Below are 18,731 nucleotides of genomic sequence, written 5' to 3'. Positions count from 1 at the left end.
TGAAGAATCTTCATTTAACAAAAACTTAGGAATAAGAAATTTGAATTAGTAAAATGGGAATCAACAAATGTAAGATTTAAAAAACAATTTTAGAAACCATATTCTTCTTTTTTAATTTAGGAAATAACATCAAGATATGTCATGAATCAGCTAGCAAAAAAGCATCCTTTCCTAATGTGTGCTATTGAACAATATCCAGAGGTCAGGAACTTAATCTCTCAGGGGAAAAAATGTCCAATATGTGGAAAATATTTTTTATCCATATGGCTGGAATGTGTTCGGTTCATTCCTCCACCAAAGGTAAATGGTACTTTTGTGTGAATATGAACATAACCACTCCCATGTTTTGTCCTTACTTTTTTTTTTATTTTATTTTTTTTTATTGGTTGTTAAAAACATTATAAAGCTCTTGACATATCATATTTCATACATTAGATTCAAGTTGGTTATGAACTCCCAATTTTACCCCAAATACAGATTGCAGAGTCACATCCGTTACACATCCACATTTTTACATAATGCCATATTAGTAACTGTTGTATTCTGCTACCTTTCCTATCCTCTACTATCCCCCCTCCCCTCCCCTCCCATCTTCTCCCTCTATCCCATCTACTGTAATTCATTTCTCTACTTGTTTGTTTTGTCCTTACTTTTTAAATCAACCTGTATTAAATAGATTTATATCTAAGAACTGACTTCTATGGTATAGGTTAATTTTGGGTCGACATATTTGTGTATCTGGCAATGATAATCATGACTCATTCCATTTACTTTTACACTTTTTATGAGAACATACTTTCTATCAAAGTTCCAAGGAAATTGAAAATTTGTAATCAGTAAATCATTTTTTGTTATTTTTATTAATAAAACCAGAACTATGTTCTCTTAGGGAGAAGAATTTTTCAGTAGTCTGTAATGTCCTTTGGGTGGAAAACAGGTGCACATGCTGGTTACTTTGTGTCATAATGATATTCTAGAACACCAAATGTGCCAGGATGTGAGCTATAGCATTATGTCACCTGGAAGTTAAGCATCCCTGGCCAGTTTGTAGCTCATAAACCATGTTCTAGACCAGTGCTCAGCAGGTTCCTTTTTCTAAAATTAGCCAAATAGTGAATATTTTAGGCAATGTGGTTCTTGTCACAATTACAGAACTCTCCTTCGTAGCATGAAGGCATGTGTAGACAATGTGTAGTTGAATGTGTCTATATTTCAATAAAACTTTATTTATGAACCTAAATTTTTAATTTCATGTAATGTTCACATATCACTAAATATTTTTTCCTAATTGTGTAAAATGTGAAAACTCCAGCTCATGTGTCTTATGGAAACAGAATATGGGCCAGATTTGGACCAGGGACTGTAGTTTTCCTATATCTGTTCTAGACCATCCAACATATGTTCTCGATGTTCTAACTTCCTCTCTGCTTTTGGTGAACACTGGCCTTTCTTGGGACAGCACATAGTGCAATGGTTGGTAATAATGTTAAATAAATCAGCAAACACAGATGCAGTTCCTGTCATTCTGAAGATTATCATCTGGTGAAAGAGGCCAACATTAAACAAATGAACACACATGCAATTTAAAATTGTGATAAATATTATGACATAGATGGATAATATATTATTTTGTTAAGTCTGATGTAACAGTACCACATAGTGGGTGGCTGAAGGAACAGAAATTATTCTTTCTCTGTTCTGGAGGCTTGTAGATAAATGTCAAGTTATTGGCAGGCTTTTTTCCTTCTGAGAATTGTGAGGAATAGTCTGTTCCAAGCCTCTCTCCTTGACTTATAAGTGACTCTCTTCTCCCCACGTCTTGTCACATTCTCTTCCTTCTATGTGTATCTGTGTTCAAATTTCCTCTTCTCACATCTGTCGTATTGGATTAGGCCCCACACTAAACTGTTTTTTTGTGTGAGTATGTGTGGTACTGGGGATTGAACTCAGGGCCTGAGCATGCTAGGCAAGTGCTCTATCACTGAGCTACATCCCCAGCCTAATGACCTCATTTTAACTTGACTACTTTTGCAAAGGTCCTGTCTTCAAACAAGATTATCTTCTAAGACACTGGGGGTAAGGATTCACCCTTCCGTTTTTTTGGGGGGTGGGATACAATTCAAATCATAACATGTAGATGTCATAAACAAGGAACAGAGAAATTCCCTTTTAAAATCTGGGATAAAGAAAGTCCTCACTGAGGAAAGGACATTTTAACTTACACTTAAGAGATGAGGAGGAGTTGGTCCAGTAAAGAGGTAGAGAAGAGCATGTCCAGGGAGTGAGAACAGTGTGTATTAAGACTTTGAGATGGGAAATCACTTACTGATTTGAGGAACTGAAAAGCAGTTCAGTCTGACTGGAGAGTATTAATCGAAAGTGACGCTGAGGTAGGCAAAAGTTGTTTCACGGAATACCAAGCAGTCCTCACTCAGGAATTTGGCTTTTACTCAATATACAATGAAACCTAGCTGAAGGATTTTAAGTAAGAGTGACATATCCTGATTGGTATTTCGAAAAGGTAACTTCTGAGTGGAGGGTGGATTAGAAGAAGGTGAGGAAATGAGGATATTAGGCAGAAGGCTATCATCCCAAACTGGGTGAGAGAGAACGATGGTGGAGACAGTGGAGATAGATGGATCTGAGTGAGATACGTTTGCAGGAAGAAGTAAGAAGACTTCCAGTTTTCTGGCTTAAATCGCTACATGAATGCAGATGGCTTTTTGTTGATATAGGGATGACTAAGGGAGAAGCAGGTTTGTTGGGGGAGAGATAAAAGTTCTGTTTGGGCATGGGAAGTGTGAAATTCTTACAACCAGAGAACATGGGCAGCTTGAAGATGTAGACTCTGATCTAGTGTGCTGGGAATCTAGAGCTATGGATATGCGAGTTTGTGTGGTGGGAGGCAGTGGGGGGCAGATTTTGGAGCAGAGCTAGATACATGATCTCTTATATAATTTCTACAGAGTCTCATTCTAAACCTTGTGGTTTTAGGGATTGAAAGTGTCATTCCACTGAGTCAGTCTTTGTGCTAATAAAGGATCTCAGCTGAGTCGGCTTACAGCTGCCTCAGTGGATCTTATCACTAATCACTCACCAAACCTACCTACAAAGCTATTTAAAAATACAGACATTGCATTCCACACCTGCTAAATCAGAATCTGTGGATGTAAGGCCCTGGGCATCTACAATTTTATGAAGTTTCCCTGTTGATTTTCATGTGCAGTCAGGGTGGGGAATCTCTGTCCTTCTTGTTCAGGGCTGTCTTTTTTAGTGAGCAAGGACTCCTCAGTGTCTTATACATAGCTGAGAGCAAGACTCATTGATTGAATGTATGAGTTAATGAATGACCTCTAGTGACCAAGGTGAGATATGAATAATAGTCAAAAAGAAAAGGCGGGGGTTGGTGAAGGGGTAAATCCACTGTGTGTATGGGTGACCAACACATATTTTCATTTGGCTTCCACCTGGGAACCCCTGAGTAAATCCCCAGGAAGTCAGCTTGAGAGCACATTGTAGAGTTTTCTCTCCATCTGTCTGCTTCTTGGAAGTCATGCTGAAAGGCTTTCCATTTATCCGGCTGGAAGCAGAACAAAGGCTCCTGCAGCAGAGATCTGTGTTCCTAAGTGTCTGTGGAGCCAGGATTAGGGCTCTCACAGCTGTTTCTTCCCCAAGGACAGTTGGGGAGCTTATGGGGATGCTGATAATGTATTTTCGCTAGCGTTATTAGTTGCTGTTTCATAGGTTTACATTTCTAACTGCTGGATGAGATCATCACTACTTATATTTCAGAGCTATATTAGGTTTCTCCAAACTGTTAATTGTGGGAATTTGTTTTATGAAATTAGCTGTGTGCCATTCATGATAAAGTCCAGTAAGAACAACTACTTTTCCCCACCAACTTTTCATTTTGAAAAAATTTGAAATCAGCTCAAAAACTTGAGTGACTACTACAGTGGACATTTTTTTATACTCTCAACCTAAAGTCATCAAGTTTTAGTAGTTTGTTTCATTGGCTTCTTATATTTTTGCCTTTAAAATTCATTTGGTCTAGAACAAAATTGGATGACAAAAATCAAGAAAAGTTCTTACCTAGAGAGATTGTATCACTTTCTAGGATAAAAAGAAAAGATTCTGATTCAAAGAAATAAAAATAAATAAGTATCTGTGCTTCATATCAAGTAGATATTACTTTTATCAAAAGTAACCCCAGTTGATGGTCCATAAAATATGTAGGTTATTTTAGCTGTAATAAGCCATGAATAGGTTGTGGAGATTCCCAGTATTAACTGTTCACATCTAAGAAGCAGAACACAGATTTTATTGTATTTTATTTATTTATTTTTTAGTTGTCAATGGACCTTTATTTTATTTATTTATATGCAGTGCTGGGAATTGAACCCAAGGGCCCCCCCCCCCCCCCCATGCTAGGCAAGTGCTCTACCACTGAGCCACAATCCAGCTCCAGAACACAGATTTTATAAGAACCACTTTAAGTAGATCATTTATAATTCTGTAGGATGAAATTTGGATTGTTACTTAGTTCACATCACCTGATGTCAGGTTTTTACCCAGGAATGCTGTCTAGCAGGCGACAGGATCCCAGAGCAACGGGATTTTACTCCAATGAGTAAGAGATCTAAGCCAGCTATGGTTGTAGTATGGAGCTTTTAAAATTTTTCTCACAATGTCTTTTGCCATAGTTTTTGAATCCAGCAAGTATTTGCAAATTTTACACATATTATACAAAAAGGCAGGGGAAATCTCTCAAAATTAGAAGGAACACAAATAGAGTAGAGGAAGGGGATTGAGATGGAGGGAGAAGAGGAGTGCATGGAAAAGTACTAGGGAATGAAGTTTATAAAATTCTGCTATATCTATGTGCTAATATACTACAGTGAATTTAATGTACATAGAATAGTGCACAGATTAAAACAACAACAATAATAGGAGATCAGTGGAGTAGATCAAATAGATTGAGGGGAGGGGAGATAAGAGCAAAGAAAAGGAAGGTACAAGATTGATCAAATTATGTGCGTATATGAATATTGCAAAATGAATCCCTCTGTCATGTAGAGTTATAATACACCAATAAAAATAAATAAAAGAAACAAAGACTACTAATCCAAAATAGAAAAAATGTTATACATGATAACCCACTTCTTTATGAATGAGCTTTCACTCATCACAAAGGAATGATGCTAAAATAATTCAGAAAGTATATGGGTCTCATTCCTCATATAAATCATTTCTAAGAAATTTGTACCATCACCATAATGCACATTGGCAAGAGATTTGCAAAATACTTTCTTGAGGAATTGGGAGCCTAAATGGAAGGCTAATTTTCCCCACTTTTAATCCACTCATGAAAAATCATGTCTGTACTAGGCAGATCTACTTGAGCTTAAGAGAATGAATTTAAAAAAAGAAACATTTAATCAGAAAGTGTCCTTAACCCAGCAACATGTATATAAGGCTCTATTTTAGTGATTCTATGCCTACAGAAGTTCTTTTTGAATAAGAAACTGCCATTTCAATTGTCTAATCCTTTAACACATTGATGCTCTTGCTATGGAAATGTCTTCATGGCACTTAGAAAAATTTGAATTCATTTATTTCATTGGTGTTCAAGGACTTTCTTTACCATGAACGTAAGTACCAGGAATTCAAGGACTGCTTTGGTTCCCTTCATCATTTGTCGAAAACTTCACACACAGCCTGGTACATGTTTGGTTTCTACTAGAATCAGAAAATCTGGATATGAATACCAGCTCCTCTTTTTCTTTTTATTAGGTTATTAATATATTCCATCAAATGCAGCATAGCGCACAATCTGGCAGACCTGCTACCAGTGAGGGCTAATGTCACGGTTTCAAAAAAACCTGGACCCAGAACAAACCATGTCGCCAAAGAGAACATTGAAATAATGGGTTAGGAGAAATTTAAAACTAGCTGGAATTAAACAGCAAAAGCAAAGAGAGAGCATCAGTGAGAAAGTAAAGATAGAAATGAATGTTTTAGCCCACAAGATGGGAGTAAATATGTAATCGTGAGCACATGTATAACTTATCTGTGAATTGTTCACATTACCATCTGGAATGGATTGTTGTAGTCAAGAGTTGTTGAATGATTACAACATGTTAGATTACTTGGCAAAAGTTGCCCCAAACCCTGTTTTCCGCTGGCCATGTTATGAACACCTTGGACAAGTTGCCCTGTTCATTTCTATTCTGACAGATTCCATCTCAAAGTCATCTGATGAATTGCTAGTCTCATTTTAAATCTCTTTTGCAGACATTGCAACCTAATAAAAATAATGTCAGCTAACACTTAGTTGGCACCATGTGTATGTCTGATGCTGTGTTGAACACGTCTCCTAAAATACCTTAATTAATGTCCAAAACAACCCAGGACCCTAATGAGAAATTCCAAGCACAGAGAAGTCAAATAATTTTTCCAACTTCTCAAAGCTACCAGGTAAAAAACTCTAAGGAGGAAATTCAGGTGTATGACTTTTTGTTCTCAACCAGATGTCCTGGGTCATCTTTCAGAGGTTTACAACCCAATCATTCCTCATCTACTTCAACCAAATGTAAGATATTTATGTTGAAGAGCTTCCTGTCGTTATTTGTTTATCCACTAAAACTCATTTATTTTTTCCTATTATGAGTCAGGTTCTTTGACAGGCAGAAGGGAATGCAGAACCCTGGCCATTGAGAAATTCACACGTTCCTATGAGAAGTGGAATTAGAATAAAGAGATTGGAATCTGACAATTTAGGCTTGAAGAAAAGCCCCAGTGCTTGCTAGCAGTGAAAGCTTAATTTTCTCTTTGAGGCAAACCTTCTTCAACTGTCAAATGACAATAATAATAGTGTCCACCTCACAGGGATGTGGTGAGGGATATGTGAGGTAATGCATAGATGATACTTAGCATAGCAGGTGCTTAATAATGGTAACACAGTAGATGCTTAATAAGGGGAGTTATTTTTTTTAAATCAAAGGCTTTCAACAAGAAAGGATTTATGACATTTTTTTTAAAGAGAGAGTGAGAGAGACAGAGAGAGAGAGAGAGAGAGAGAGAGAGAGAGAGAGAGAGAGAGAGAATTTTTTAATATTTATTTTTTAGTTTTCAACAGACATAACATCTTTGTTTGTATGTGGTGCTGAGGATCGAACCAGGGCCGCACGCATGCCAGGCGAGCGTGCTACCGCTTGAGCCACATCCCCAGCCCCTATGACATTCTTGTAATAAGTTGATATGGAGGTGCACAGGGTGCTATGAGAAGAAGGCACCTCAACTAAATCGGATATTCCTTGATTTATACCTGAGGCCTACTGCAGTGATTATATATGGTATATGGAGGATACAGAATAAAGGTTTAAACTTATTTTAAAAGGCATCTCTTGGAAATGTGCTTTGAAGAATAGGGAGCATTAGAGTAGATCATGGACCAGTGGGCAGTCATTTTGGATGAGGCAGCTGCCTGTGCAAAGCTAATCTTGTACAGGTAAATTGTACAAGGAGTACTAGAACTCCCTGAAGGTGACATGTGGGGAATAAGATTGGAAACACAAATGGAGTGAGGGAGAGGGCTCTTGTATGTCAAGTTGGAACTTACTTTTGAAAGCTATTACATAGTTTGCTAGGGAAACCCCTATAGACTACAACAGATTTGGGGCCTTCAAAACGGAAATTTATTTTCTCAGAATTCTGATGTCTAAAAATTCAAGGCCAAGGTGTCAGAAGCTTGACTTCTTTGGTGGGCTTTCTCCCTCACTTGTAGGGCTGATTTTCCCCTTGTTTTGACATGGTCTTCCTTCTGTGCATGTATATGTCCAAATTTACTATTCTCATAAGGATATTCATAATATTTAATGAGAACCCCCAATAATTGACTTAATTTTAACCTAATTATCACATTAAAGATCCTATCTCCAAATACAGTCACTTTGAGAACTACTGGGGGTTAAGACTTCAACATATTGATTTTTGGGTATAGTTTTAGTCTATAAAAGCTACCTGAATAGTTGTAAGTGCTATAGCAAAAAGAAATGTTTGTTTGACAAAAAGAAATTTGATCTGGTGATGTGAATTACAGAATTGTTTTATGTAAACATACTATTTATTGAAGCCATGGAAATGAAGATTGCCCAATGAGATTTACCCAATGAGGAGGAAGAGCTCTTGAAGACAGTGATTTTTAAAAGATGGGTAGAATGTAGAATTAGCAAAGGAGAACAAGAAAGAAAACACAAGGATAGAAGGAAAAAATCCAGTAGCGAGTGCATTAATTGTCCAACTTTAAAATGCAGATGTGTAAGAAATAGAACTTTTGTTTTTCTTCTCTTATTTGGGTTCCCATTCTACTGTAAAATTTATTCTAGTCAATTCCTAGCTTATGTGCTGATTTTAGGATGTTGTCAGTTATTTCAGGTTTAATCTTGATCATTTACAATTTCCTTCCTCTCCCTTTCTTCCTGTACTATCCATCTTTTGGACCTCTTAAATAGTTTCATGGCATTAGAATGTGGGAGCAGAATGTTCTGCCAATGTCCTTTGTTATATGTGGGCATCCCCTGAGGTATATGATCATCCTATCTAGACCTTGAATATGGTCATTGCTCCATGATGATGTCTGCTCCAATGATGTCTATCCATCAGATTCCCTGTGTTGTCTTGTTCTGACATTTAAATCCCATTGCTGGTCCTCTTTCAAACACTGCCACACTATGCTTTGAACATGAGAAAATTTAGTCCCTTCTTTACTTCAATATGGACTCAAACATGCAATTATTAAATATGCCAAGATGAGAAAAAAATGATGGGAAAATTGGAGGAGGACCATGGTGTCCTTTGTGTCACTAAGTGGCAGGGTTGGAAGCAAGCTGCATTAACCAGAAGCCAGAAGGTCAATAAGTCTTGAGTAATCTCTATGAAATGTAGAGTTAAAAGGCAGGAGAGCTACAGTGTGTTTCCTGGAAGGTGAGAAAAAACTTTGAGGTGCGGGAATATGTGCATGAGTTTAGGCTGTGGAAGGAGCTAGCAGAAGATGGAGCTTGAAATCAGTGTGTTTTATATACCACCAGTTCGGTAAGATTTTAATATTTTGATTGTGTCTTGATACATTTAGAAATGAATAGAGCTAGAATTTGGTGACCACTGAATGAGCTTTGTGTATTCCACCACATTAGGGAATTGAATATGCTAAAGAGGAGATTTGAAAGTTTTTATATAGCTAGAAAATGGCCAGTGGCAGTGCTTTTCAATTTACAAAATGATTTTACTGTTTTATTGTTTGTTTGTTTTAATACCTTTATTGGGTGCTTACTGTTTTCGGGGTGCTGTGTTGGGATCTTCAGATCCCAGACACAATCCATTCCACTGCACAGATCACAGACTATTTATTTTAAATGCAATGTTATAAGCATTATCAGAAAGCATTATACCTCCATGCTATAGAATCACAGACAGTGAGCATCTCTGTAGGAAGTTTAAAGGAAACTTTCCACTAGAGGTAATATTTGAGTAACTTGAGTTCCCCATCCTCATATTAACTTTTTGATGTGGTTTTCATTGTCTCCAGTCATAGATGAGAAAACTAAGGCTAAGCAAAGTCTAGTAGTTTTTTTTTAAACAAGTTTCAAATCTATCAAATAATAGAATTAGGACTTCAGCTTATGTAGTTCCTAATAATATCACCTTCAGATTTCTTTTTGCTGCACTATATGTGCACATTTTTATTTTGAACCATAGGAGAGTATGCAAATAAATTTATTGATTCATGGTGATATAGTTATTTCTAGTAGCTACCTTCATTCAGTTGAAAGACCATCATATAAAAGAGAGATAAAGATTTTCTTCTACTGATTTCTGGAATGGAACATACAACCACTGGTATATAGGTCAGAAAAGATAGATGGAAGAATTTTGTTACAAGACTTTACACACACACAGTGGTAAACATTATTTATCACTGAAGAAACAACAAAGAGGGAAGAAAGGAAATAAAAGAATAAAGAGATTTGGTAGTCAATAATAAATAAATAAATTAAAAATTAATTAATTAATTTTATAAATTAAAAGAGAAGTTAGAATTATTTTTTCAATCAGTTAAATGTGTCTGAAGGCACTATAAAAACAGAAACAGAGTGCATGGGGGATAGCATGGTTTAAAAACAGGGTAGTTAAATTAAATAAGCCAGACATCTAGGTGTAGATTATAGTTAATGGCAGAAAATATTGAAGAAAGATATAATCTCTCAGATTGAAAAATCATGTTGAATGTCAGGTAGAATAAATAAGCACAAATCCATATGTAAGCACATTTTGGTAAAACTGTACACAACAAAGATAGACTATTAAGAACTAAGGACAAAATGTTTTGAAAAATATATAGGTTATCTATAAAGAAATTACAGTAGACTGAAAGTAAATTTTTCTTAGCAGCAATAGAAGCCATAAAAAACAAAATAATATCTTCATTTGTGAAGAACTCAAAATCTAGACTTATATGGCTAGATAAGTTGGTAGACAAAAGGCAGTAGAGTGTAAGAAGATTATGAGAAAAAATATTTTGAAAAGGAAAATTATTTTGCTTTGAAACAACCATTATTTCTAAATCTATTAAAATTTAAAAAGGTAAACTAGTAATAGTATATGATAGTGCAAAAGTATGACAAAGAAACAAGAATAAGTATATAGTATTAAATCTATCAAACAACAGAACTTACTAATCATTACAAGCAAATTTAAGGGTATTTAAAATTATTAAAATTTTAAAGAAGACTTGATTATTTATTACCAGGTGAGCAGCAATTGAAACATCCATTTGTTATGCTTAGTTCTTTGTTTATAGAATGAAAACATGCATAAAATACCTGGGGATGATAATCAATTAACCATCATGTTGGTAAATAGTCACTTTTATTTATCTTTAGGGTTTTATGCTGCTTTTCTACTTAAGAAGATAGGAATTATACAAACATTAGTTTGTCTAGAAGCCTCCCTTAAGAAAAAAAAATCAACTTCTGATTATCCCTTCAGGAACTAAACTTAGAGAATGCTGATCTTTACAGTAAAGACTTTATCATGAAGAGAGAGCCCACTTGATAGATCTCAGCGTCTCACTGTCTGTCCTTTTGTGCCTTACAGAATGTTCTGCTAACAGTGCTTGCATTAAAAGAAGGGAGAACCCCGGGTGATAGATGGGCATTAATTCCTGACATAAAACACTGAAATAACCAGATATCAATTGCAATGTCTTATATTCAGGTGAATGTGAGATTATGCCATGCTTGCTTTCGGAAATAGTAGCATGATGATTGGAAAACAGACGGTAAAAAATGACACTCCGTCTCCAATATTAATCTGTACTATAATTCATCTGGAAGCTGTTGTCTTTTTCTAAATGTTTGAATCCTGCCATCTGAGTTTTTAGCCCTTAGCAATTAATTATCAATAATTCTAATGTAATTGGTATTTCAGTATTAACTACTAAGGTTATAAATCTTTAAAACAGCAACAAAAATTAATCCTTTCTTAGTTACTACTAACTTGGGCCACATTTGGACTAGTAACCTAAATAGTTTCATAAAATCCTTTCCAAACACTTGAGTGTTCCTGTGCTCAAGATATGCATTTGATAGTTTTCATTTCTTATAGTTTTCATTAGTTGAACTTAACATTTCCCCAGATTCCTTTAAAGTTGAAGAGTTTAGGAAGGGAACAGTTTGGACATGAACTCTCAACCCTGTATTGTATGATGTAATGTAATTAAAACTACCCTCAAAAGAGATTAGACTGAATAGGTCTCACTACAAATGAGTGAAAACACTCATCTACTTTATGAAATCTGTAACCTTAATCCCTTTTTTATGACAAACTGCCAGTAATGAAACATAATATAAGATTACATTTAATAATTTTACTCATTACTTATAGAGTAAAATCTTACTTTGCAGTAAAAAGTTATTACTGTTAAGATACCACTGACATTTATTTATGAAACTGATCATTTCAACCAGTCAACTGTGAAAATGAATGTAGGTTTTAAAACATTTATGCAGCAGTTAGTCAATTTAATGTACATTAGACACTAAGAAGATCAGAAGGCATCCCATTTCGAATACTAAATGGTTGTGAAAGTAATATGTATTTATTGTTCAGAAAAATTGAAATGGTATTGTACTCTCTTTATTTTATTCAGAAAATAACAAAAGACAATTATAGTATAAATGCACTCACACACTATGTTTTGATTACTTCTATTCTTATAAGAACTCCCCGAATCCTCTTTTCCCTTTAGAAATCTCTCCCTTTTGTTCTTAAACTGCTGGATAGAGTCATAGTTATATGCAGCATCTATGATTCTTTTCTCCTAAAGAATCTTAAAAATGTATCCAGCTCAAGTACATTTATCTGAAGCTGTGCATCACCAAAATGTTGAACCTCCCATGTGAAATTCAAAGGTCACTGATTTTGCAGAGGGTAGTAGCGGCGAGCAGGACCAGTCTGTAGAAGAGAGAATTCCACTTAGCTTCCTGGATGGCTTGGACATGGTAGGATTTTTTTTTTTTCTAATTTCTGCCTTTACCACAGTCCAAAATGGTCTAAGGGTAGAATGACCATGGAATTTGTCATGTAAGCCAAGATGCTTTTGAGAATGGAAGTGAACATTATCAATAGCCGGAAAACTATCAAGAAACCAGGCTGTCCTGTGTGTATCTGAATGTATGGCAACCCTTCCTAAATGGAGGAGTTGACCACAGAGTAGTGCTCTTTGCCTGCACTGTCATTGAAGTCTCAGAGGAATTGTCATTCCGAATCTCCATCTTGGATTTAAGAAATTATTTTTAGTTACTCCATAAATATCTGAGAGCCTACTTTAAGCAGGAAACTCTGGGTGCTAAGTACAATGTAAATAAGCAGAGGACCTACTCAGTCCCTGGTGGCTTAAAAATTTGAGTTTAAGCTCTAAAAAAGTAAAAGACATTTGCAGTCAAAACTAACTGCTAAACAGGTAGTAAAGACCAATTGCTTTAGGGCTTCCCAGTGGAATAGGAGATCACTGCAGGTTGTTGGCTTGGGAAGTACCCAGAAAAGTACCCAGAAAAGGTCTTACACCAGACCTGTAAAGAGACAGAATTTAGACAGATGGAGAAGGAAGCCAAGAGGACCTGTTAGGAGAGGAGGGCGGCATGGAGGAGAATAGATCATGTTCACAGGGCAGTGAATCAATAAAACTGGTTTGTGTATGGAAGTGGGAAGAAGAGACAGAATTTTTAAAAAGAGGTAAAATTCTATAAGCCTGTTATAGGATAGACTAAGATGTTTGAAATTGACCCAATTTTGAGTGGCATCTACTGAATGTGTGGCTGCAAGTCTATGATATAAAAAAAAATAGAATTTTTTAGTCATTTGGTAGTAGTGTGCTTGGAGGTTGAAGAGGAACTAAAGAAGGTTAGAATGGTCATCTTATGGTGGGAAAAATGTATAGTAGTAAGTGTACTGAAGGGAGACACCACAAGGAAGGAAATGACAGAATGTACCACCTCTGGGGGGGGGGGGTGAAGGGAAAGAAGATGGGGGGGCGGGGAGCTGGTTTTTGAGATGTGAACTCAAGTTTCATCTTTGACAAGGGAGTTTCAAGTGATGCTGGATGATTCAAGTGAACATGTGTAATCATTGACCGGAGACAGGAAGAGTAGAGCAATATGCTTCTCTTGGACATTATCTGAAAACATGCACTTTTCTACAACTGGTAATGCTATCAATCTGTTCTGCAATGTCAGTCCACTAATCACAACCATTCATTAGTGAAAGGGCTAGGGATAAGCTATGATTAACACAATCTTGTGAACTTGGATTCTAGTCTGGTCTGTATCTTGAACCATGAGGCCTAAGGTAGGTCACCTACTTTCTTGCTGTATCTGAACTTGTTTCCTCATCTGGACAATGAAGGGAATAGACCAAAGTCTTTTGTAGATTGCAGGTGCCTTGACTCCATAGGGGGAGAGAGACTGCCTTCCTCAGGCCTGGTCCTTCAAGGAGAGAGTGTCATTCTTCCTTTGTAACAAGTCCTGCTAATTTGGAATGTGAGACCACTGTTAAGTTTTCTATTCATGCTGTAACAAATTGCCTTGAACTTGGGACTTAACAGAAGATATTCATTATCTTGTGGTCCAATGGGTCAGGAATCCAATATGAGTCTCACTGGGCTAACATGCATTACAGGCTAAGTTGCCTTCTGGAAGCTATGGTAGAGAATCCACTGTCTTGTACTCTACAGCTTCTAGAGTTGCCCACATTCCCTAATGCATGGTCTTCCTCCATCTTCAAAGCCAGTCTTGGTAGATCTGGCCCTTCTCATATCATATCACTTGAACCTTTTCTTCTGTCTCCCTCTTCCACTTTTAACAATGATTATGATTACTTAGAGCCCACCTGGGTAATTCAGAATAACCTACCTAGCTTAAGGTCATTAACTTATTCATATCTGCAAAACTCTTTTTTGCCATGTAATGTGACATGCATATATATAGGTTCTGTGAATTAGGATGTCGCTATCTTTGTAAGGGTTGGGATGGGGTTATTGTTTTGTCTACCATGATATCTTTTCCTGAGGAAACAGGAAATTATTTTACTCTTTGTTCTATTTCTTGTGCTTCACATAATATTCAAACCTTATCTGAACTTTATACTGTGTGCTATACATATATATTTCAATAATTTTTAATTTATCAACATTTAAAATATGGATGTCATTGTCATTGAGCCATATGTTGAACGACTTAAAAATATCCCAATTCTACCCATTCAACAAACATAAAACTTAGAAAACATGCATATTTAAATTTAGAATGGAAAACTACTTTTTCCCTAAAGTAAGAAGGGGGATATAATTGAGTTTATTTGCCTTAGGAAATAATAAAAATAGTTGAAGAGTGAGAAATTAAACTTAAGTATAGCGTTTCACTTTTTAAAGCTTTTTTACTAAATGATATCCTTTCAAAACAAAAGCATGTCTATAAACTCTTTTTCTCTTCTCTGTCTTTGGCTTGACAAAAAGGATATTTTGCTCCGTGTTTTAATTTCTGTTTGTAAACAACAATGTAGTAACTGTCTTTGACAGTTGGGAGGATTTGTTAAATGAGGTTTATGAAGAGTGGTCCTCTACAGAGTGTGTCACTTTTCCTTTGTAAAATGCTCTTTTCAAATGGACATATGTTGTACCAGTAGAAACAACGGAGACCAAATCACAAGTGGAAATAGAAATTTCAGCATATGAAAGTGAAGTATTAGAGAATTTTTCTCGTGCAAACTTACTGAGGATGATGAATCTAATGGAAAAGTGTATTTCCAGAAGTCATGTCTAATCCTTTTTACTCAGCAAAATTCCCAGGAAACAGTCCATAGCCCTGAGAAATACTATATTACAAACAAAAGTTATTAATTTAGAGAATAATAACCAGCAAACTTACACATTCACTACAAAAGTGATAACGGCCTTGTGCAAAACAAATTCCTAAAAATCTAAACAAAACATTTTATTCAATTAACTAAATCATAATCCTCCCCAGAAGAGGAAAAGAGGGCACAGACACTTTACATTCCTGCTTGCAACAAGAGCCAACCCAAACTCTGCCCATGTAATTTCTAAATGACACAAGAGAGATGGCTAAAACCACAGTGGAAATAGAAAATGCCTTTAATACTTTCTATTATAAACTTTTCATCTCATGAAGAAACTCGGACAAAGCACATTGGATAACAGTATGGCCCCACTTGCTTCCATGGTTTATTTTTGCTTCTTCCTCTAAACTGCTCCTCTTTGTTCACGGCTCTGTTGTTGGTTCTGATGTCTTAAATGGAAGCTGAGTAAGATTGATGTGGCATGGTTTATTTTCGATAGTCCCATAGTTCCAGCTGAGATAAGTTACCGAAGTGGGCAGGAAGAGCTGTTGGATGAGAGGGCTGCCTACTATCTGGAAGGAGAAAGACTACATTCCGTTTTAGTTTTTTGCCATTTGTTCTCCAAGCACAATTTCAACACTTAACAATTATAGCTAAGTAATCAATATTATCTCATTTAGAGTACATTCAAAATATTATGTCTCTCATTGCAAAAAGTTCTTTTTACTCCTGTATTTATTGTTGATATCCCATGGTTTAATGTTTTCTGATCTAGTTATCATTTGTACTGTCTTATTTCCCCAGTACTCTTATGTGCATTCTTGAATTTCTGCTCTCAAGTTTACAATTTTTTAAAAAAATGTCCTCTGGCCTCCTCTACAGGCAGCCACATCTAGTCATCTTCCTTCCAAACCCAGCTTGCCTTTTTTTAATATTATGGAATCTTACATAGGTGCAGTTTATGGTAATGTCTCCTTTCTCTGCATTCATATAGAACTTATCACTATAGAACTAGCCATATGTTTCTAGTTATTTATTGTGTTTAGTTCTTGTCTTTCCAACTGCTAAAAAGGTTCTTGGAAGGAGGGATTGTTTGCTGCATATTTTTGTATTTATGGCACTTTGCCTAAGGTCATGCAGATTTTAGGTTACTTATAATTGATTAGGACTCTTGGTTGAATGTTAAAAAAACCTTAACTCACACATTAACTCAACTAATGAAGGCCAGGGGTTGGTCGGGCTGAATACTTAGCCATTGCTAGACCAGGTTTCCAAATTTATCTGTCCTTTTCTACTTATTATCTCTGCTTCCTTTTGTCTTTCCTTCAGTTTTAGGTAGGAGCTCCCTAAATTGTACCCTATGAAATAGAAAGAGAGCTTTCCTCTCTCAATAGATCTAGAAAAAAGTCCTAATGTTTTTACTCCTCGGCATTATTGGATTGACTTGGATCATGTGATTACCAAGGCTATCAAGGTTGTCAGAAGGAAATGCTTGGTCATTGGCTGAATCTGAGTTATGAGGTCATTTCTTGAATAAGGAGGTGTAGGATTGTGGCCTTGGTGCTCTCCAACACAGGAACTGAGATTGGAAGAGGAATGGTTCTCTAATGGAAAAAGTGGCCTTTTGTGCCCATAGAAAGGGAAATGGCCATTAAGCAGACAAAACCATGATGCTTACTGGGGAGTTCAGGAAATGTTTGCTAATTGATCAGCTTAACATCTTTGTAGGAGTAAGTCAGGATTGTAAATATTCTTTTTACCTTCACCCCAAATATTTTGTGGTTAAGATAGTGCTTCACAGTCCTTGTTTGAGGTGGGTGTGAAGGTGATGTGACCTATGTCTTTGGCTTCCCTCCCCCGCTGTGACAGGTCACCTGTATTAAGGAGGCTGTTATTCCCTCAAGTGTGGGTTAATAACTGTGTGTACGCGGTGTTCAAACCTCTAAATAGGATCTCAAAGTTCTTTTGCGGAAGAGTAGATAGAACAGTAATCAAATCTCTCTTTGTGGTTTGTGATATTGGCCAAATTGTTTCATGGTAAAGCAACATAGAGAGCATTGTTAAGTGACTAAAGTGCTGGTTTTATGTCTCTGTTTTGAATCCATTTACTGAGAACTATGTTGACTCCAGAAATTGATTACAAAGCATACAAATGGTAAGCCTTTGAAGTTGTGAATATTTCTTCTTCTTTTTCTTTTTGGCAGTGCTGAGGATCAAACCCAGGGTTTTGTTATGGTTATTTGGAACATGAGTATTCAGGATATTTTCTGAGTATTCAGGATGGCAGGATTTTGACTACCTATTTTGTACAATGAGAAGTAAGAACAGAAGTTGTTGAAGTGTAAAATTTTAAGTCATGCATTGAATAATTTGCTGGAAATCCAGCCAGTGAACTTCTTAATGAACATTGTAGATAGCGAACAAAGAATATTAGGAAAGTTAATTTACATAGGAAATGGTTGCTGGACAGGCAAAACTGAGATGCCCAGAGGAAAGTTCAGCCAGTGTTTTGCTGACTGGCAATTTAATGCCCCTGTCCAACAGGAGTCAGGTTTATGTACTATTTTCACCTTCAACCAAGCACTTTATGGTTGAATTGTGTGCTAAAATTTGTATAAAAGCTCATATAATCCTTTATCATTTGAATTTTGCTTGATATTGAGTATGCATTTCTTATCTAGTTAAGTTTGTTTATTTGTGTTGGGAAAAGAGCAAATCAAGCATAAAAGAAAAGAGTGTGTCCTTTAGAAGTCAATGTTCTGAAACCTCTGAGTGAATAGTTATTATAATCAAAAATATTTATTGGACCCTGCCTTAATTTAATTTTTAATCTTTACTTTTTTAGAACTGGAAGATAAGCAGAAATCTACAGCTGGTACCTGTCCAGGTATTAATTTGTTCTTACAAATGTTTAAATCGGCGTGACCCTAACCTCTTTGGAATTGCTCATATGTAGAGCAGGTGAGACGCCCTTTCAGAGCCTCGCTAGACAGCTCTATCAGCTCTGCACATTAGCGTTAATGCCTACCTAGGATGCATCTGGTCTCTATCAATATATTAATCAAAGGAAGACAAATAATTCAATTACAAAGATCTCAATTTAAGTATTATACTTTTAGATTGTTTACCTTCTTAGGTGTGCTATTTTTTTTTCTCTTGGGCTCAAAAAATAAAGCGAATGAATAAAAAATGGAAAAGATCTGTGTGGCACAGAGTTATTATTTTTTTTCCTGTCACTTTATGACCACCAACTCTCCTTTTCTAGAAAAGTATTAAGAGACTTTGATGGGGAGAAGTGTTTATGTGATGAATGTTTT

The 18,731-nt window shown here is 36.1% G+C and overlaps 1 protein-coding gene across 2 annotated transcripts in view; it reads left to right on the top strand.

Annotated features, from left to right (window-relative positions):
- Lrrc69 (leucine rich repeat containing 69) overlaps positions 1–18,370 on the top strand; it is a 116,070-nt gene extending 97,700 nt beyond the window's left edge. For both annotated transcript variants that reach the window (XM_027953266.1, XM_071602431.1), the window contains 2 exons: positions 121–300; positions 18,260–18,370. In XM_027953266.1, coding sequence (XP_027809067.1) covers positions 121–300; positions 18,260–18,370 — 291 coding nt within the window. The remainder of the gene's footprint in view (positions 1–120; positions 301–18,259) is intronic.
- Positions 18,371–18,731: the final 361 nt, after the last annotated feature.

The sequence above is a fragment of the Marmota flaviventris genome, chromosome 15, assembly GCF_047511675.1.
Source record: "Marmota flaviventris isolate mMarFla1 chromosome 15, mMarFla1.hap1, whole genome shotgun sequence".
NCBI lineage: Eukaryota > Metazoa > Chordata > Mammalia > Rodentia > Sciuridae > Marmota > Marmota flaviventris.
This window is presented reverse-complemented; position numbering and strand designations above follow the sequence as displayed.